General features: G+C 37.1%; 1 protein-coding gene across 4 annotated transcripts in view; it reads left to right on the top strand.

Moving 5' to 3' along the window:
• LOC109276311 (coiled-coil domain-containing protein 7-like) overlaps nt 1-22519 on the top strand; it is a 270114-nt gene that overhangs the window by 96599 nt on the left and 150996 nt on the right. For 3 of the 4 annotated variants that reach the window (XR_008419681.1, XR_008419682.1, XM_019465186.2), the window contains one exon: nt 16301-16366. The exons of the other annotated variant lie outside the window; for it this stretch is intronic. Coding sequence is in view for 1 of the 3 variants with exons in the window: in XM_019465186.2 (XP_019320731.2) it covers nt 16301-16366 (66 nt within the window). In the remaining 2 variants the exon portion in view is untranslated. The remainder of the gene's footprint in view (nt 1-16300; nt 16367-22519) is intronic. 4 annotated transcript variants of the gene reach the window in all.

The following is a 22519-nucleotide window of genomic DNA, read 5'->3' as shown; positions in this document are numbered from 1 at the left end:
TGGGATGATTCCTATGCTTCATGTTTTATCAGCTGTGTTACTCATGTGGCTTCATTCAGCTGTGGACTGTTCAAGATGGCTTCCTCAGAAGTCTGGTGGTTGGTGCAATGACTAAGGGCTGAATTTTTCTCTCTCATGTCATTACTCATCATTTAGTAGTAAAACCCAAGCATCCTTACATGACAGCTGGAATCTAATAGGTCAAAAGTAGTAGCTGCAAGTCCTCTTATGACCTGGGCTCAGAAACCTGAGAACATAATTCCCATTACATTTTATTGGTTAGGGGCCAGCCAAGACTTAAAGGGAGGGAAATCTTATCATCTGTACCAGGTCTAGATGTGGGTTCTTGGCACAGCTGTTCTTGATCTGGAAATCTGTTATCTAAAAAGTTGAGTTATCTGTACCCCACTCCTCCCAACACATACTTAACACATACTACTGAGAAAAGGATAGGATAATTGCAATAGAAACTATTATTCAAATAGAGGGGAAACAGAAAGCACATAGTTGAGAAATCTGCTATGAAATCCAAGCAGACACACGTCACCAGTTCTCCTGACTTTCAGGGTAGGGTATGTACTTTGATTGAAGTCTAGTTTTGCTCCCTGGGAATGATTCCCTAATCCAAAAATAAAGTAGTCCTTATTTTGGAGTGTGGCATGTAGATTTTCCTCTCTGAATCATCATTCCTTTTCCATAAGAAATGGCTCATGTTTGTAACTGAATAGCTCACTCAGCATGCTTCCTTCTCATAGCTTATTGGGGACCTAGAGATCTCTTTTAATTTTGAAATGTCTGTCATTTTAAGTGTAATATGATGATGTTTCTCTTAAAACTTTGTTTTCTTTGTATGTTACTGTGATTCCTTCTTTTACCCCAAAGCTACATCCATAATAAACGTCTTACTTAAAGTATGCCAGCCTTCTGCAGGACAATACCTTTAATTATTAAGCACTTTTGTCTTACTAGGATCCACAAAGAATATTTAAGTCTTTCTGAGGTCTTAACAGGGAGCCTTATAGTCACACCCTTGATTTGACTTTGATTCTGAAACTACATTTTACTGTCAGTACTATGGCTTTGATCTTTGCCCTAGTGATTTCTTACTTTGAGAATTTCTTTTGTGGGCAGTCCCAGATTCTCTATATGTTTTCTGATTTCTGCTTTAAAATTGAACAGTTCTTTCTTTAGTTTATTTCTCTTGCAATAAATTTATTGCATATCAGTAGTATAAGCCAAATAGTGTTTTAAGTATTCTGGCTGGAAATTTCCTTAGCCAGATCCACAAGTTTATTGGGTATGGTTTTAACCCTGCAAGTTATTCTAAGCCTGAAGTTTGTTTATTGTTCTATAACTATATAACAGAGCCTCCCCCCTATTTTTCAGCTTCCAATATCAGTTTTCCAGATTGGCAAGAGCAAAACCCATAAGGCTTGTTAGAGACTGGAATTGAAAGCTTTTGTAGTTTTTCCATCACATTCTGTAAGGAATTCTTAAGGCTAGCCAATATTCACAAGGCATAGAGTAGGAGAAATTGTTGGTAGCCAATTATGGAAATAAACACAGTATCAAATTTTTGTAAATGTTCTAATGACATAAAATAATGCATATTTTCTATTACAAAGTATGCTTGTGAACTTTTCTTAAATGACAAAAGTACTCCAAAACTTGGTGATTTAAAACAATAGTTATTCAGGGAGGAGTAAAGATGGTGGGGAAGTAGGGGGACCAGGATTTCCCTCATCCCTCAAACACAGCTGTATGGAGGACAGATCACTTGGAACATCCAGGAAATCAATCTGTAGCGTGGCAGAAGGATCTCCACAGGTGGAGGGAGACAGTTTGGCAGGATCGAGGTATGAGGTACGTGCATATGAATTGGAGGAGATAAAATGGCATAGGCATGGAGGGGAAGGAACCTCTTCTGTGGAGAGACAAAAGGGAGAGAAAATGAGAGGGCTTTACTATCTTGTTAGCACAAGAGGAAAACCTCTCTGGACCATGGACTCAGGAATGAGAAAAATGGAGAGTGCCAGTTTCTATTTTGCAAACAGCCTTAGGAGCTAAAACTTGAAGGTACGAAAGTGTGTGACTTTCTCTGGACCAGAGCTGGCTGTGTGGGCGCACCTGAGAGGGAAGGAGCCAGCTCCAGGGTGCTGTAGCGATCTCAGGGGCACACTGGGAGAGAACAGTCCCCTTTCTCAAGTACTGTGGGAAGAGAATTTATTGCTTCCCCAAGGATGAAAGGCCCTTTATCAGCAGGGCTGAGGGGCACATGGTCCCATGTGGTGCAGGGCCCTTTAAGACATCAGAATTCCAGCCAAGCACCTAGAGGGCATGGGAGACTGTGGAGCAGGGCAAGCCAACTGCCCATGATATTCTGTGAGGGCTGCCTGAACAGTGTGGTATGAGATACCTGGTCTGGGGAGGAGAAATTGGGTGTTGCCATTTTTCTACCGAATACCACCACAGTGGAGCTTCAGGGAGCAGCACAGCAGTCCCCAGTAAAGGAAGGACCCACTAACACCAAGCCCCCCTCCTCTGTGACTGGCAACTGCTTATCAACTGGAGGAAGACTGAGCCAACAGAGCCAGCCTCTCCTCCAGACTTATACACCCACTGGTCTCAGGCACCAACAAACAACTGGCTTTTGTTCTATCTTCTATTTGTTTGTTCTTCCCTTTTCTTTTTATTTCTACCCTCTTCTTTTTTTCTTTTGGAATCAGGCTCATAGTTTCTGATTTTTTTTTTATCAATTCTTATAACTTCTTTTTATTTTACTTTCTCTCTGGATTAAGTCTTATAGTTCTTTTGACCCTCTGCTTTTTTTTTCTTTTTCCCTTTCATTTTTCTCTTTATATGGGATAAGGCTTCCCCACCTTTTCCTTTTTTTCCATGGTTACTTGAGTGAACAAATGAAAGCACACCTGGTTGAAAGTCCAAACACTCCATCACTACAAGCAAGGATGAGCTTTACAGAGGATTGACTAGTGGAATAGAGCAGTCAAAGCACAACAGAGTGCATGCACCACACTCCAAAAATACTTCCTGAAGTGCCAGTCCTGGACAGTGTATGACCCCTTTTTAATATAGTAGTACTTGCAGGTGCAGGACACATAACAAGCTACTAAAACATACAAAAGACAGAAACCAGCCAAAATGATGAAAGAACTCTCCTCAAAAGAAAATTCAGGGAGAAATGATAGCCAGATAATTTCTCACAACAGATATAAACAATATATCTGAACAAGAACTTAGAATCACAGTCATAAGAGTAATAGCTTGAAAAAGCATAGAAAACAACAGAGAATCTATTGTTGCTGAGGTCAAAAACCTAAGAAATAGTCACAATGAATTAAGAAATGTTGTAAATGAGATGCAAAATAAACTAGATACAGTGAGAGTGAGGATGGAAGAAGCAGAGGGAAGAATAGGTGAAATAGATGATAAAATTATGGAAAATGATGAAGCTAAAAAAAAGGGGGGGGTGAAATTTAATTACTAGACCACAAAGGGAGAATTAGCTAAATCATTCCATGAAATGAAACAATATCCATTTCATAGAAGTTCCAGAAGAAGAAGAAGAAGAGAGAAAGGGGCAGAAGGTTTATTTGAACAAATTATAGCTGAGAACTTCCCTAATCTGGGGGAGGAAACAGGCACCCAGGGCCAAGAGGCACAGAGAACTCCCTTAAAAATCAACAAAAACAGGTCAACACCATGACATATCATAGTGAAACTGGCAAAATACAAAGATAAAGAGAGAATGCTGAAAGCAGCTAGGGACAAATGGGCCTTAACCTACAAGGGTAGACACATAAGGGTAGTAGCAGACCTATCCACTGAAACTTGGCAGGTCAAAAGGGAGTGGCAGGAAATATTCAATGTGCTTAATAGGAAAAATAAGCAGCCAAGAATCCTTTATCCAGCAAGCCTGTCATTCAGAATAGAAGGGAGAGAGAAAGCTTTCCCAAAGAAAAACTAAAGGAGTTCATGACCACTAAACTAGTCCTGCAGGAGATCTGAAGGGGGATTCTGTGAGTGGAAAGTAGCAGACTACAAAGGACCAGAGCTATCACAAAACCTACAGATAACACAATGGCACTAAATCCATATCTTTCAGTAATCACTCTGAATGTAAATGGACTAAATGTCCCAATCAAAAGACATAGGGTATCAGAATGGATTGAAAAAAATAAGATCTATCTATATGCTGCCTACAAGAGACTCATTTTAGACCTGAGGACACCTGCAGATTGAAAGTGAGGGGATGGAGAACCATCATGCTACTGGAATTCAAAACGAAGCTGGAATAGCCATACTTCTATCAGACAAATTAGATTTTAAAACAAAGGCTGTAACAAGAGATGAAGAAGGGCATTATATCATAATTAAGGGGTCTATCCATCAAGAAGAGCTAACAATTGTGGAAATTGTTCCCAAATGTGGAAATCCCCAAATATATAAATCAATTAATCACAAACATATATAAATGTATAGATAATACTGGGATTGTAGGGGTTTTAATACTCCACTTACAACAATGGACAGATCATATAGGCAGAAATCAATGCAATCCCAATCAAAATCACACCAACATTCTTCACGGACCTGGAACAAGTAATCTTAAATTGTATATGGAACCACAAAAAACCCTGAATATCCAAAGTAATGTTGAAAAAGAAAATCAATCCTGGATAAATCACAATCCCAACTTTTACTTGTATTACAAAGCTGTAACCATCAAGACAGTATGCTACTGGCACAAAAACAGACACATAGATCAATGGAAGAGAACACAGAACCCAGGAATGGACCCACAGACATATGGCCAACTAATCTTTGACACATCAGGAAACAGTATCCAATGGAAAAAAGACAGTCTCTTCAGCAAACAGTGCTGGGAGAAATGGACCACTTTCTTACACCATACACAAAAATGATTTCAAAATGGATGAAAGACCTAAATGTGAGACAGGAAACCATCAAAATCCTGAAGGAGAAAATAGGCAGCAATCTCTTTGACCTTGGCCAAGCAGCATCTTACTTGACATGTCTCTGAAAACAAGGGAAATAAAAGCAAAAATGAACTATTGGGACCCCACCAAGATAAAAAGGTTCTTCAGAGCAAAGGAAACAATCAACAAAACTAAAAGGCAACTGATGGAATGGGAGACTATATTTGCAAATGACATATTGAATAAAGTTTTAGTATCAAAAATCTATAAAGAATTTACCCAACTCAACACTTAAAAAACAAATAATCTGAAGAAATGGGCAGAAGACATGAATAGACACTTTTCCAAAGAAGACATCCAGATGGCTAACAGACATGTGAAAAGATGCTCAGCATCACTCATCTTCAGGGAAATACAAATCAAAACCACAATGAGATACCACCTCATAATAGAGTGGCTAAACTTAACAACTCAGGGAACAACAGATGTTGGTGAGGATGTGGAGAAAGAGGATCTCTTTTGCACTGCTGGTGGGGATGCAAACTAGTGCAGCCACTCTGGAAAACAATGTGGAGGTTCCTTAAAAAAAATTAGAATTACCCTGTGACCCATCAATTACACTACTAGGAATTTATCCAAGGGATACAGGAATGATGATTCATAGGGGCACATATACCCCAATGTTTATCACAGTGCTAAATCAACAATAACCAAATTATGGAAAGAGCCTAAATGTCCATCCACTGATGAATGGGTTAAGAAGATGTGGTACATATATTTTTTAATTATTTTATTTTAAATAATTCAGAGAATGGGTATAAGTGAGCAAGGGACAGAGAGAGAGAGACAGAGAGAGAGAGAGAGAGAGAGAGAGAATCCAGGAGGGGCAGAAGGAACGAGAGAAAGAGAGGCAGGAATCACTGGAAGCGGGGCTTAAGCTCACCCTATGCAGTGCTCAAGCTCACCCGATGTGGGACTCAAACTCATGAACGGTGAGATCATGACCTGAGCCAAAGTCATATGCTTAATGACTGAGCCACCCAGATGCCCATTTACCTTATGACCCAGGAATAGCACTACTAGGAATTTATCCAATTCATAGTAGCACATGTACCCCGATGTTTAAAAGCACTATCAACAGGGGCGCCTGGTTGGCGCAGTCGGTTAAGCGTCCGACTTCAGCCAGGTCACGATCTCGCGGTCCGTGAGTTCGAGCCCCGCGTCAGGCTCTGGGCTGATGGCTCGGAGCCTGGAGCCTGTTTCCGATTCTGTGTCTCCCTCTTTCTCTGTCCCTCCCCCGTTCATGCTCTGTCTCTCTCTGTCCCAAAAATAAATAAAAAACGTTGAAAAAAAAAAATTAAAAAAAAAAAAAAAAAGCACTATCAACAATAGCCAAATTGTGGAAAGAGCCCAAATTGTACATCAACTGATGAATGGATAAAGAAGATATGTAATACACACACACACACACACACACACACACACACACACACACTGGAATACTACTCAGTGATGAAAAAGAATGCAATCTTACCATTTGCACCAACATGGATGGAACTGGAGGGTACTATGGTAAGTGAAATAAGTCCATCAGAGAAACACATATATAACATGATTTCATGCAAATGTGGAATTTGAGAAACTCAACAGATGAACATAGGGGAAGGGAAGGAAAAATAAGATAAAAACAGCAAGGGGAGCAAACCATAAGAGACTCTAAACAGAGAACAAACTGAGGGTGATGGGGGTGGAGAAAACGGGTGATGGGCATTGAGGAGGACACTTGTTGAGATGAACACTGGATTCTACTGGTGAAGCCAAGACTACACTGTATGTTAACTAACTCTAGAATAAAAGAAATACAGTAGATAGTCATTTCTCAGAGTGACTGGTTAAGTGTTCTTTGGGAAGGCTTGGCTTGGGTTGGATGGTTTTAGCTTTATCCACATGTATGCAGTCCCAGGTGGGACATCTGTGACAGATGGGACCTCTTCCTAGTCTCATATCCTCTAAAAGGCTAGCCCTGGGTGGTTTACAGAAGGATTTACAATAGTAAGAGCACAACAAAGCTGGAAAGACTTCTTTTGGCCAATATCTAAAAAACCTCAGATACTGTCTTTTGCATTGTATCCTATTGGCCAATGCAAGTCACAGGCCAGCCCACTTTTAAGGAGTTGAAAAAATAGACTCCATCTTTTGAGGGGAGCTACTACAATTTATGGCCATTGTATTCTACCATATGGAGTACATGTTTTCTTTCCCTTTCTCTTCCCACCCTTTCTCTCTTTATAAAATTCAATGGTATCTAGATTTATCTGTATCTTTATTAGTAAATATATTAGGCTGCTATATAAAGAGACCCCATACAATTCAATATCTTAAACATGATAGAATATTATTTTTTTCTCATGGAAGGTTTGGGTAAAGAGTGTCAGGTGGGTATAGTAGTTGCATGTTGTTTGGGACCCAGTCTTCTTCTTGCCTTTATTTCTCATTGAAGTATAGAAATTTCACCAGATCTTAAATTTTTTTATTTAATCAAGGAAGTTTTATTGTCATACTTATTTCATTATTATTTATATTTTTTTTATCTTACCCTTATGAGACTAATATTTAAATATTATGATTCCTAGATCTAATCTTTAGGTTTTCTATATTTTTGGTCTTGGCTTCTATTCGTATGTTTGTGTGTGTAGGTGTGTGCTATGAAATATTTATTTTGTTTACTTTCCATAGTTTTAAATCAATTTTCAAAAGTAGCCTTTCTCCTTTTTATTTCTTCTTGACTTTTTAAAATTGTTATTAATTTTAATTCTAATATAGTTATCACACAGTGTTATATTAGTTTTAGGTGTACAATATAGTGACTGAACAATTCTATACATAACTTAATGCCTATCATGGTAAGTGTACTCTTTAAACCCCATCACCTATTTTACACATCACCTCACCCGACTCCACCTATAGTTCTCTGTAGTTGAGTCTGTTTCTTGATTTGCCTCTCTTGCTCTTTCTTTTCACATTTATTCATTTGGTTTTTTTTCTTACACTCTACGCATAAGTGAAATCATATGGTATTTGTCATTCTCTGACTGACTTACTACGCTTAGCATTATACTCTCTAGAACCGTCCATGTTGTTACAAATGGCAAGATTCTGTTCTTTTTTATGGCTGAATAATATACCATCATATATATATCCACATCTTCTAAATCCGTTCACCTATTGATGGACATTTGAGCTGCTTCAATAATGTGGCTATTGTAAATGATGCTGAAATACACATAGAGGTGCATGTATCTCTTTGAATTAGTGTTTTTGTAGTTTTTGGTAAATACCCAGTAGTGGGATTATTGGATCATAAGATAGTTCTAATTTTAACTTTTTGAAGAACCTCCGTGCTTTTTTCCACAAGGGCTGCACCAGTTTGCATTCCCACCAAAAGTACACCAGGGTTTCTTTTTCTCCCCATCCTTGACAGCACCTGTTGTTTCTTGTGTTATTGATTTTAGTCATTCTGACAGGTGTGAGATGATACCTCAATGTAGCTTTAATTTGCATTTCCCTCATGATGAGTGGTGTTGAGCATCTTTTCATGTATCTGGTGGCCATCTGGATGTCTTCTTTGGAGAAATATCTGTTCATATCTTTTGTCCATTTTTAAATTGGATTATTTGGTTTTTGGGTGTTGAGTTGTATCAGGTCTTTATTCATGTTGGATACAATGCTTTATCAGATATGTTATTTGCAAATGTCTTCTCCCATTCCATAGGTTGCATTTTACTTTTGTTGATTGTTTCCTTCACTGTGAAGTGGATTTTTATTTTGATGAAGTCCCAATAGTTTATTTTTGCTTTTGTTTCCCTTGCCTTGGGAGACATATCTAGAAACACATTGCTATTGTCAATGTCAGAGAAATTAAACCCTGTGCTCTCTTCTGGGATTTTTATGGTCTTGTCTCATACTTGGGTGTTTAATCCATTGTGAGTTTATTTTTGTGTATGCTATGAGAAAGTGGTCCAATTTCATTCTTTTTTATGTTGCTGTCTAGTTTTCCCACCCTATTTTTTGGAGAAAATGTCTCTTTCTTTGCATATTGTTTCCTCCTTTGTCAAGGTTTAATTGACCATTATAATTGTGTTTCTGTGTCTTCCATTCTGTTCCATTGATCTATTTGTCTGTTTTTGTGTCAGTACCATACTGTGTTGATTGCTGTGGCTTTGTAATGCAACATGAAGTCTGGAATTGTGATACCTCCAGCTTTGCCTTTTCAATTTCAATATTTCTTTGGCTATTTTAGGTATTTTGTGGTTCCATACAAATTTTAGGATTGTTATAGTTTTGTGAAAAATACTGTTAGTATTTTGATAGGGATTGCATTAAATGTGTAGATTGCTTTATGTACTATAGACATTAAACAATATTTGTTCCTCCAAACCTTGAGTGTGCTATGTCTTCCCATTTCTTTGTGTCATTGTCAATTTCTTTCATAAATGTTTTATACTTTTCAGAGTACAGGTCTTTTACCTCTTTGGTTAAGTTTATTCCTAGGTATCTTTTGATTTTGATGCAATTATAAATGGGATTATTTTCTGAAATTCTCTTTCTGCTACTGCATCATTAGTGTATAGAAATTAAACAGATTTTTGTATATTTAGTATTCCATGACTTTACTAAATCAATCAGTTCTGGTAGTTTTTTTGTGGAGTCTTTCAGATTTTTTATGTATAGCATCATGTCATCTGCAAATAGTGAAAGTTTTACTTCTGCCTTACAAATTTGGATGCCTTTTATTTCTTTTTGTTGTCTGATTGCTGTGGCTAGGACTTCCATTATTATATTAAATAAAAGTGATGTGAGTGGACATCCTGGTGTTGTTTCTGACTTTAGGGGAAAAGCTCTCAGTTATTCACCATTGAGTATGATGTTTGCTGTGGTTTTTCATATAAGGCCTTTATTAACTTGAGGTATGTTCCTGCTAAACTACTTGGTTTAGAGTTTTTATCATGAATGGATGTTACACTTTATCAAATGCTTTTTTTGCATTTATTGAAATGATCATATGGTTTTTATCCTTTCTCTTATTGATGTTATATAGCATGTGAATATTGAACCAACCTTGCATCACAGTAATAAATCCCACTTGATTGTGGTGAATGATGCTTTTAATGTATTGTTGGATTTGGTTTGCTAGTGTTTTGTTCAGGATTTTTGCATTTGTGTTCATCAGAGATACTAGGATGATAGTTCTCTTTTTTGTGGTAATGCTGGCCTTATAGAATGAATTTGGAAGTTTTTCTTTGTCTTTTATTTGTTGAGAAAAATACGTATTAACTCTTCTTTAGATGTTTTGTAGAATTCACCTGTGAAGCCCTCTGGTCCTGGACTTTTCTTTGTTGGGATTTTTTTGATTACTGATTCAATTTCTTTGCTGGTAATCAGTCTGTTCAAATTTTCTCTTTCTTCTGGATTCAGTTTTGGTAGGTTATATGTTTCTAGGAATTTATCCATTTCTTCCAGGTTGTCCAATTTGTTGGAATATAATTTTTCATAATATTACCTTATATTTTTTGTATTACTGTGGTGCTGATTGTTGTTTCTTCTCTTTCACTTGTGATTTAGAGTTTTATTAGAGTACCACCTCTTTTTTTATGAGTCTGTCTACAGGTTTACCAATTTTGTCCCTCTCTTCAAAGAGCCAGCTCCTGGTTTCATTGATTTGTTCTCTTATTTTTTAGATTCTATATCATTTATTTCTGCTCTAATCTTTATTGTTTTCTTCCTTCTGCTGTTTTGGGGTTTTGTTTGTTCTTCTTTTTTAACTCCTTTAGGTGTAAGGTTAAGTTGTTTGAGATTTTTCTTCCTTTTTGAGGTAGGTATATTTTGCTATAAACTTTTCTGTTAAAACTTTGCTGGATCCCGAAATTTTGTACCTTTATATTTTCATTTCATTTGTCTCCATGTAATTTTTAATTTTTTCTTTGATTTCATGGCTGACCCATTAATTGTTTAATAGCATGTTATTTAACCTCCATATATTAGTGGTCTTTCCATATTTTTCTTGTGGTTGATTTCTAGTTTCATAGCATTGTGGTCAGAAAAGTTGCATGGTATGACCATGATATCTTGGAATTTCTTGAATTTGTTTGTGGCCTAATATGTGATCAACTATGGAGAATGTTCCATGTTTACTTGAAAAGAATGTGTATTCTACTGTTATATGATGGAGTGTTCTGGATATATCTGTCAGGTCCATCTGGTCCAACATGTCATTCAAAGCCAGTTTTTCCCTTGTGGATTTTATGTTTGGATGATCTGTTCATAAATGTAAGTGGGATGTTAAAGCCCTCTTCTATTATTTTATTACTACTGATTAGTTCCTTTATTTTTGTTATTAACTTTTGCATATTTCAGTGCTTCCATGTTAAGTGCATAAATATTTACAACATTGTACAATATATACAAAATTGTTGTATCTTCTGTTGGATTGTCCACTTTTATTATTTATGTAGTATTATTCTTTATCTCTTGTTAAACTCTTTTTTAAAGTCTATTTTGTCTGACATAAATATTGCTACTTAAGCTTTCTTTTGACATCCATTTGCATGATGTTTCTCCATTCCTTCACTTTCAATCTACAGGTGTCTTTAGGTCTGAAATTAGTGTCTTGTAGGAAGCATATGAATGAATCTTGGTTTTTTAGTTCTCTCTGTCTCTGTGTCATTTGATTCAAGCATTTAGTCCATTTACGCTCAACCATTTTGTTACATGTTTTGTGGTTGTTTCTACAGGTTTTCTCTGATTCTTTTATCCCTTGCTGTTTTTAATCATTTGCTGTCTTTCTTTAGTGATGTACTTGGATTCCATTCTTTTTATTCCTTGCATATTTATTACTCATTTTTGGTTTGTGATTACCATTACGTTTGTGTATAACATCTTCTGCATGTAACAGTCTGTATTATGTTGATGGTCACTTAAATTGGAACCCATTCTTTACTCTTCCACCCCCATTTAAGGTGTGTAATGTCATATTTTAAATTATTTTGTGAATACCTTGAACAAATATATCCCTTGAACAGATATATACTTATTTTTACTTCTTTTGTGTTTTTCACTATTCATGTTCTTACTTACAGTCTTTCCTTTCCACTCTAAGAGTCCCCTTTAATATTTCTTAGAGCTGTTCTAGTGGGCATGAACTCCTTTAGTTTTTATTTGTCTGAGAAACTCACTAACTCTCCTTCTATTCTGAATCATAGCCTTACTGAATAGGGTATTATTGGCTGTGGATTTCTTCCTTTTAGCACTTTTAATATATCACGCTACTCCTTTCTGTCCTGTGAAGGTCCTGCTGAAAAACCTGCTGATAGCCTTCCGGGGTTTCCCTTGCATGTAACTGTCTTCTTTTTTCTTGCTGCTTTAAAATTTTTTTTCTTTGTCACAACAGTTTGATTAGCATGTGTCTTGGTGTGGACCTCCTTGGGTTGATTTTGTTGAGGCATCTCTGTCCCTTCTGGATCTAGATATCTGTTTCCTTCCCCAGATTAGGGAAGTTTTCAGCTATTATTTCTTCAAACAAATTTTCTGCCCCCTTTTGTCTCTCTTTCTTCTAGGATCCCTATACTGTAAATATTATGCTTGATGAAGTCATTGAGTTTCCTAAATCTATTCTCATTTTGTTTATTTTTTTCTCCCACTTGCTTAAGTTGATTACTTTCCATTACTCTGTCTTCTAGGCCATTAATTTGTTCCTCTGCTTCCTCTAGCCTGCTATTTATTCCATCATGTCTATTTTTAATTTTAATTAGTGTGTTCTTGGGTCTCTGCCTGGTTCTTTTTTTATCTCTTTGTTAAGGGTCTTACTGATGTCTTCCACTCTTCTTCTCAAGTCCAGTGGGTATCCTTATAATCATTATTTTTAATTCTCTATCAGGCATAATAGGTACATCTTTTTTACTTAGGTCTCTTGCTATAATTTTGACCTGTTCTTTCATTTGGGACATATTCTTCTGTCTCCTCATTTTGCCTACCTCTGTGTGTCTGTTTCTGTGTTTTAGGAAACTCAGCTACAACTCTTCTTCTTGAAAGTAGTGGGTGGGACACTGTTTTAACAAGGCTGTCTCTGTCACCTTCCACAAGGGGTTTGCAGCCCGTTCTGAGACTGTGACAGCCAAGGCTGCTCAGGAGCTACCATTTTAATGAGGTGCGTTCATCCTCTGTACGAGGTTGGGAGATGCAATTGACAAGGTTTTCACCAGTTTTATGGGGAGGGGACCTGTAGTTTTAGGACTGAGGTAGACTCAGCTGGAGGGGGCAAAGCATGGTATAGGGAGGTTAGGTAGTGAATGCCAGTGCCTGGCTGGTTCCTGCAGGTGGCTGTGTGACTATACTGTGGGAGAGGGAGGGAAATATCACCTGCCAGCTCGTTTTTTTCCTGGAGAAGTCCATCAGTGAACTCTGAGATTACTAACTCTCCCTCCTACATGCCCCAGGTATTTTTGCAACTGCTGCTTCTAAGCTGTATATCTTCCCAGATGTTTCACTGTCTCTTTAAGACTGGGGACTCAGCTTCCTAATGCATGCCCTCCAGACTCTGCCAGAGTGGAACTACTGATTTTGAAAGTTCTAGGGTTTAAGTCCTGATGGTTGTAAGAACTCATGAAATCCAGCCCCCCTGATTTTCATATTTTTTTAAAAAAATTATTTATTGATTTTGAGAGAGATAGCACCAGCTGGAGAGGGGCAGAGAGAGAGGGGAACAGAGGATCTGAAGTGGGCTCTGTGCTGACAGCAGAGAACCGTATGCAGGGCTTGAACTCATGCACTGTGAGATCATGACCTGAGCTGAAGTCCAACACTCAAACCACTGAGCCATCTGGGTGCCCCAGGCTCCTCTGATTTTCAAGGCCAAATGCTACGGGAATTCAACTTCCCCATTCAGGCTCTCTGTGTTGACAGTCTGTTTCTCACCACTCTATGCACCCACAGATCCTTCCCTCCCATGGGTGGTCTGCTGTCCATTTAGGTCCTTACAGCATCTCTGCCCTTTCTACCCTCTTTGATGTACTAGCCTTTTGTCTACATTTAGTTGTGGATTTTTGCTTCTAGTCTTTGGGTCTTTGTCTGGGTTATTTGCACTGGTGTGTTATCTAGTTGTATCTGTGGGATGAGGTGAGTTTAGGGTCCTCCTACTCTGTCATCTTCCCAGGAAGCCCAACAGAGTCTTTCCTCTTGACATTTTAAGTTAAAAACATGTTTAAAAAAATAATTGCATCCATCAGAGCTCTCTGAGTTCTAATTTTTTTTTGTAGTTATTTTCTGTCTGTCCCTTTAGAGCTGCCTTAATGGAGATGCCTCCTTGGATTGTTCAGCTTGGTCTCCCTCTCTGAAGTTGCTTAATCCCATTAGATGGCTTATTATATTTCTATGCCTGTTTATGAATGTGAGTTTTTTCAACACATAAATCATATGTAGAGAGCTCTTGAGCAGTAGCTAGAAGAGTTGTTTTTGTCTTCATTATTACCTGTTTCTATTTTTATAGATACTGTGTCCTCTCAGATTTCAATGAGAATAAAAATGTAGATTTAAAACATTTTTTAGTTTCTAAAAATAATTTTTTCAGAAGAGAAACATTTGTTCTCTATTTTAAAGATGGTTTTCTGTTTTCATTTGGAGATCATATTTTTCTGATGAGAGACAGTCATTCAAATAATCATTTCTCTGTGTGTAATTTGGCATTGTCTTTGTCTACTTTTAAGATTTTTCTCATTTTACTTGGTTTTCAGCATTTCACTCTGATGAAAATTTGGGAAAATTTCAGGTATTATTTCATTACTTTTTATATCACTCTCTCTTTTCCTTATGGGAATAAAATTACATGTTAGATTTTTGATAGTATCCCTTATGTTCCTCAGTCCCTCTTCATTTTAAAAATCTTTGTTCTCTTTGTCTTTAGATAGGTATTTTCTACTGATGTATCTTCAAATGGCCTGACTTTTCCCACTGTCTTATCCTATTTGCTCCTACCTAGGCTCATCAATTACATTTTTTAAAAATTCAGGTGCTGTATTTTTTTCTACTATAATTTACATTGGGTATTTTTATAGTTTGTATTAATCTACCAAGATTTTTATTATTTCATTCATTATGAACATATTTTCTCTTACTTTGGGTTTTGTAATAATAGTTGATTTAAAATTCTTCTACACTAACTTTAAAGTAGAATCTGTCTTAGGATCACTCTCTGTAGATTATTTTTATCTTTTGAGTAAGTCTCATTTTGCTGTTTCTTCAAATGTCAAGTAATTATAAATTATTGAATATTGAGAATATCATCTTTAAGCTCTGGATTCTACTATATTCTTCTAGTACGGTTAGTCCTACTTTTGTCTTGTTTTGTTTTAATATATAAATAATGTTTTTGGATGCAAAATGAAAATTCTGTGTTTAGGAGGAGCTCAAATTGCATTCAGTTCTTTTAGCTTTTGATAGGCTTCTTAGAGTCTTCCCTATGCATATGTGGTTTGGGCTTGAGTGAGATTTGGGCAGGGTTTATACAGAGTTTCGGGCTCCTTATCTCAATCAAGCTCTCTTCTTTGTATGACTTGCCCTAAGTTTTGCAGTGATTTCCTTCCTCTGGTTTATAAGGTCTAAAAAATTGCTTTCTATCAGCTATTAGGTGCCCTGTCTGGCTCATGTAGCGCTTGACTTCAGATTACAAGCCAGGAAATAAGAATTTTACCTAGGACTCTTTTCTTCTTCCAAGTGTTACTTTCTCTCAATAATCTACTTATTTTTGGTTTCTCTTCAGTGTTGATGTTTGTTTTTGTTTTGAGTTTGTAGTTTTTATGTGTGGCAGGGTCTGTTCACTAGCAACTTTCTCTGCTGTACCAGAAGCAGAACAGGGGATCTTAGATATGGTTCCTCAAACTGTCTCCCATCTCATGGAGAATTCTTGATACATTTCATGTGTAACAGAGTCCATTCATTCACACAAACTCAGAACTGTGTTTATTTTCTGTTAAGAGTAGAGTTGCTTTTTTTCATAAAATTTGAAATGTTTATATTTAAATATATCAGGTCTAGAGAAGCAGAGATATGAAATATTTAGCTTATTGTAGTTATAATTTACCAGATTCAAGGTCATTTTTCCTATACAAAATCAATAGGAAGCTACAGCTGCAGAAATTATCCACCATTATGCCACAGAAATATGTGAATAAATGTGTATGTTCAAATCATCATCTTGGCTATCTGTGGATTATAGACAGATGACAATTGTAACAATTTATAGAAACAGAGCTACTAAAATGAATATATTTTTCCTTTGTATTATATCACAGAAAGTAGCATTTGCTCTGGAAGTTGAGAACAAAGTCCTTCAGGAAAAATTGAAACAGGCTTTACAGGTAAATGATAAAGGTTCTTTTAAAATTGTTAACAAATGAAGGAAATATCTGTAAACAACTTCTAAATGAATGATTTTGACCTTGAAAATGAATAGGTTTATGTGTTGTACTTTTTTGCCAGATTTAAAGTATATTCATTTTATGTACTAGGATATATTAATAAAATTTAATACTCATTCTTATTAAAAATGGTAAACTAGATAGAAAGAAAAGTAAACTTGCTTAATCAAATAAATCTATTTCAAGCTGAGACACTGTTATATGTGAAATCCTGCAGGCATTCCAACTAAACTCAATTAAACTAGGATGCTGGTTTTTTACCACTCACTGAAATTTGTGTTAAATGATCAAAGAAAGGAAAAAGCTACAAACATTTTCATAAGTGGATAGACAAAAGTATGATTATTTGTATATTAATTTTCCTTTGGAAAAATGCAAGATAATACACAAATTTATTAATGATATAATTCAAAAAGCTGGCTGAGGACAAAATAGATATAAAAAAGCAATAGAAGAAGGCTGGGAAAATGGTGGAATACGAGGACTGTAAGCATATTTCACTCCAGATACAGCTAGATAACACTTATATCAGCATAAATAATCCAGAAAACAATGTGAAGCCTGGCAGAACAAACTCCATGAGTAAAGGTAGAACAGAGGCCACATCGAAGAGGGTAAGAGTGAGGACATGTCCCAAGAAGGGAGGGATACAATGGATGAAGAGAAGGAAGAGAAACAGATTGTCACACTGGGGAGCCCACATGGGAAAGATGAATTTCTATAACATTTGGTTTTGAAAACAAGAGGCTCCAAATTTCATGAGTTCTTACAAGTAGCAGGACTTATGGCCTAGAAATTTAAAAATTAGCGGGTTGGCTCTGGGAGAACCCAGAGGGCATTAGGAAGCTGAGTCCTGCCCTTAAAGAGACAGCACAACAAATAACCTGTAGAAAGAAGCACAGTTTGAAAAATGCCTGGAGTATATGGGAAGGAGAGTTATTTACCCTCCAGCATAAACACAGAGCCACCTGCTGGAACCAGTATGGTGCCAACATTCAGTATCTAACTTGCTTACACCAAGCCTCAACCCCTCACCCTTCACCAGACTCAACCTTCATCATCACATTTACCTCAGTCCTGGTGCTGTGGGTCCCTTTCCCCAGAAGACCCATGCAACCATCACCAACACCTTGTCTCTTGGCCTGCTCGTTTTGTGGGGCATTGGTCCTGGCAGTGGTGGCAGGTCTGTGGAAGCCCAAGATGTAACCTTGTTAAAATTGTGCACCCCACCCATACAGCACTGGTCCTGGCAATGCTGGAAGGTCTTATTTCACAAGCAGACTGCTGTGCATCTTGTAAAATGTGCTCCTCCATGGCCAGGGACCAAACACTGCCAACAGCAGGCAAAGAGAACCTCTGCAGATAACTGGAGTGAAGGAAAAAGTGGCTAGGACACAACAGGAGGGTATATACAATGCACAGAAGACACCCCTGAGCACCAGTTTCTTGGGACAGGGGACACTACATTGGGGCACTACAGGATCTCTTCTTCATAAGGCCACTTTTCAGAGCAGGAGATGTAGCTGACTTTCCTAAAATACAAAAGCAGACACACAGAGTTAGGTGAAATGAGGAGACAGAGGAATATATCCCAAATGAAAGAATAGGACAAAAATCATAGCAGGAGACCTAAGTGAGACAGATATAAGTGTTATGCCTGATAGAGAACTTAAAGTAATGATTATAATGATACTCATTCGACTTGAGAAAAGAGTAGAAGACATGAGTGAGACTCTTAAGAAAGAGATAAAAAAGAACCAAGCAGAGACCCAAGAACATGCTAATTGAAATTAAAAATACACAAGGCGGGGTGCCTGAGTGGCTCAGTCAGTTAAGTGGCTGACTTTGGCCCAGGTCATGATCTCACGGTTTGTGGATTTGAGCCTCATGTTGGGCTCTGTGCTGATAGCTCAGAGCCTGGAGCCTGCTTTGGATTCTGTGTCTCCCCTTCTCTCTGTCCTTCCCTTGCTCCCTCCCTCCTTCTCTCTCTCTCTCTCAAAAATAAATAAACATTACAAAAAAAAAAAAAGAAAAAAAAAACTCATGACGGACAAAATAGCAGACTAGAGGAAGCAGAGGAACAAATTAATGACCTGGAAGAGTCATGGAGTAATGGAAAGCAATCAAGCTGAGCAAGTTAAGAGAAAAAGAAATTATGCAAAATGAGAATAGAGTTAAGGAATTCAGTGACTTGATCAAGCATAATAATTTCAGTATGGGATCCAAGAAGAAGGAGAGACAAAAGGGGGCAGAAAATTTATTTGAAAAAATAATAGCTGAAAACTTCCCTAATCTGAGGAAGGAAATAGATATCTAGATTCTCCTGGATCTGGATTGGACACATGGTAATCAAAATGGCAAAAAGTAGTGATACAGAAAAATTTTTTTAAAGCAGCAAGAGAGGAGACAGGGAGATCGTGGCAGAATAGGAGGACCCTAGACTCACTTTGTCTCAAAAATGTAGCTAGATAACTATGGAATCACTCTTAAATGCCCCAGAAATTGACCTGAAGACTGACAGAACAAACTCCACAACTAAAGATAGAAGCTACATCAAAGATAATAGAAAGTGCAAAGATGTGGTTTAGGGGAGAAACAGATCCTGACTGTAGTAGAAGGGAAGTAGCTGTGGTAATGAAGAAGGGTGAGGGAGAGAAGGATATGCAAGGAAATGCACAGAAGAATGTCTCCCCAAAGCCCAGTGGCTTGGAAAACAAGAGGGGCTGGATTTAATGAATTCTTACAATGAGCAGAGCTTAAAGCCTAGAGTTTTAAAAGTTAGCAGGCTTAGCTGGGATAGAGCCCAGAGGGCAGTGTACTGTTCCTGGAGAGAAGGCAGACAAACAAATTGGAGACATACAGTGTGGAACCAGTGATCTAAAGAGCACCTGGGGTACACAGTGGGGAGATTATTGCTCTTCTTAGAGCAATAATGAGAGGAAGCATTCATAGAGACACCTCTCTGTGGGGCAAAGGAGCTGGCCATCATTTCTCTGACCTACCCCTTAGCATAAACACAGAGCTACCTGTGGGAAGTAGTGCAGTGTGGACACTAGAAATCTAAATTTGCTTACCTTAAGCCCCATTCCCCTGTATTCCAGTGCAACTGCCCTTCCCAGTCACACTTACCTCAGTCCCATTACAGTTGGCCCCTCTCCCAGAAGACCAGCACAAATTCCTGCCCACATCACGTCTCTCAACCAAGGAGGTTTCTCAGTTCCAGTGAGGTGGAGACAGTTCTCATTTCACAAGGAAACCAGAGCACACTTAATTAAAACTCACCACATTCAGGTCAAGGATCAAACACTGCTTGTAGCAAGCAAGGAGAGCCTCTGTAGATGACTTGCCTGAAGGATAGAGCAGCCAGAACAGAACAGCAGAGTGCGTGCAGCACACACCAGAGACCCTCCCTGAAGCACGAGGCCCTGGACAGTACATGACCTCTTCTTCATAAGGCCAATACCTTCAGAAGCTGGAGACATAAGTGGCTTTTCTAGTACACAGAAGAAGGTAGAGACTTAGACCAAATGCAAAGATGGAGGAATTTATCCCAAACAAAAGAAGATAAGTCCATGGTTAGAGATCTAAGTGAAACAGATATAAGTAACATGCCTGATGGAGAATTTAAAGCAACAATGATAAGGATACTCACTGGGCTTGAGAAAAGAATGGAAGACATCAATCAGTGAGATCCTTACCACAGAAATAAGACAGTTGAAATATCAATCAGAGGTGAAAAGTACAATAAGTGAGATTAGAAAGATACTTGATGCAATGAAAAGCAGGCTGAAAGAAGCAGAAGAATGAATTTATGACCTAGAAGACAAAATAATAGAAAGCTATGAAGCTGAACAAAAGAGTGAAAGAATTATACAAAGTGATAATAGACTTAGGGAACTTACTGACTCCATCAAAGGTAATAATATTCATATTATAGGAGTCCCAGAAGAAGAGAGAGGAAGGGGGGCATTGCTAAATCTTCCCTAATCTAGGGAAGGAAACAGACATCCAGATCCAGGAGGCATAGGGAACTCCCATCAGAATCAACAAAAGCAGGCTTACCCCAAGACATATTGTAATTAAATTTGCAAAATATAGTGATAAAGAAAAATATCTTAAAAGCCGTGAGAAAAAAGAAGTCATTAACCAACAAAGGAAAACCAAGTAGGCTAATAGATTTTTCAACAGAAACTTGACAGACCAGAAGGGAGTGGCATGATATATTCAAAGTGCTGAAGGGTAAAATATGCAGCCAAGAATACTCTATCTAGCAAGGCTATAATTCAGAATAGAAGGAGAAATAGAGTTTTCCAGGCAAGTAAAAACTAAAGGAGTGTGTGACCACTAAACCAGCTCTGCAGGAAGTATTAAAGGGGAGTTGTTGAGTGGAAAGGAGGGACCACAAGTGATAGTATAAAGACAGAAAACATAAAAAGAGTAAAAATGAATATTTCTATAAGAAATCAGTCAAGTAATTCACAGAAAAAGAATCTAAAATATAACACATATACCTGAAATGTGGGGAGGAAAGGAGAAAAGAATGGGTTCAAAATTAAACAACCATCAACTTAATATAGACTATTTGCAGGAGAGGTTATATACAAACCTAAAGGTTACCACATATCAAAAAACACTAATAAACATGCAAAGAATAAAGAAAAGAAATCCAAATATATCACTAAAGAAAATCAGGAAACCATGAAAGAAAGACAAGAAAGAATCAGAGAAAAGTCTTCAGAAACAACTACAAAATGAGTAATAAAATTGCATAAATACATAGCCATCAATAATTACTTTGAATGTAAATGGACTAATTTGAATGTAAATGGATTAAGCACTCCAATCAAAGATATAGGATGTTAGAATGGGTATAAAAACAAGATGCATCTATATGCTGCCTACCAGAGACCCATTTAGACCTAAAGACACCTGCAGTTTGAAAATAAGTGGATGGAGAAATATTTATCATGCAAATGTATGTCAAAAAAAAAAAAAAAAAGCCAGAGGAGCAATACTTATATCAGACAAAATAGACCTTAAAACAAAGACTGTATTAAGAGACAAAGAAAGACACTATATAATAATAAAGAGGGAAATCCAACAAGAAGATACAACAATTTTAAGTATTTATGCACCTGACATGGGAGTACCTAAATACATAAAATAATTAACAACAAACATAAAGGAACTAGTTGATAGTAATACAATAATAGTAGGGAACTTTAACGCCCTACTTACATCAATGAATAGATCATATAAACAGAAAATCAACAAGGAAACAAGTTTTATATGAAAAACCCACACTTTATATCCTAAATAGGGAAAAACTGAGAGCTTTTCCTCTATGGTCAGGACAAGACAAGGATGTCCACTCTCACCACTTTTATTCAACTTAGTAGTGGAAGTCCTAGCCACAGCAATCAGAGAACAAAAAGAAATAAAAAGCATCCAAAATTTCAAGGAAAAAGTAAAACTTTCACTGTTTGCAGATGACATGATATTGAAAACCTGAAAGATTCCACCAAAAAAAAAAAAACCCTGCTAGAACTGATAAATGAATTCAATAAAGTCACAGTATACAAAATTGATGTACAAAAATCTGTTGCATTTCTATACACCAATAATGAAGCAGCAGAAAAAACTATTAAGAAAATAATCCCATTTAGAATTGTGCCAAAAATAATAAAATACCTAGGAATAAACCTAACCGAAGAAGGGAAACACTTGTACAGTGAAAAGTATAAAACATTGATGAAAGAAATTGATGATGACACAAAGACATGGAAAGACATTCTGTGCTCATGTATTGGAAGAACAAATATTTTTAAAATTTCTGTACTACCCAAAGCAATCTACAGATTTAATGCAATCTCTATCAAAATACTGATAGCATTTTCACAGGGACAGCAAACATATTTGTAGGGAACGATAATAGACCCTGAATAGCCAAAGAAATCTTGAAGAGAAAAACAAAACTGGATTATCACAGTTCCCGACTTTAAGTTATATTTTAGAGTTGTAGTAATCAAAAGAGTATGGTATTGGCACAAAAATAGACACCTAGATCAATGGCACAGAATACAAAACCCAGAA

The sequence above is a fragment of the Panthera pardus genome, unplaced genomic scaffold (genome assembly GCF_024362965.1).
Source record: "Panthera pardus isolate Hobbes unplaced genomic scaffold, ASM2436296v1 HiC_scaffold_6, whole genome shotgun sequence".
NCBI lineage: Eukaryota > Metazoa > Chordata > Mammalia > Carnivora > Felidae > Panthera > Panthera pardus.
This window is presented reverse-complemented; position numbering and strand designations above follow the sequence as displayed.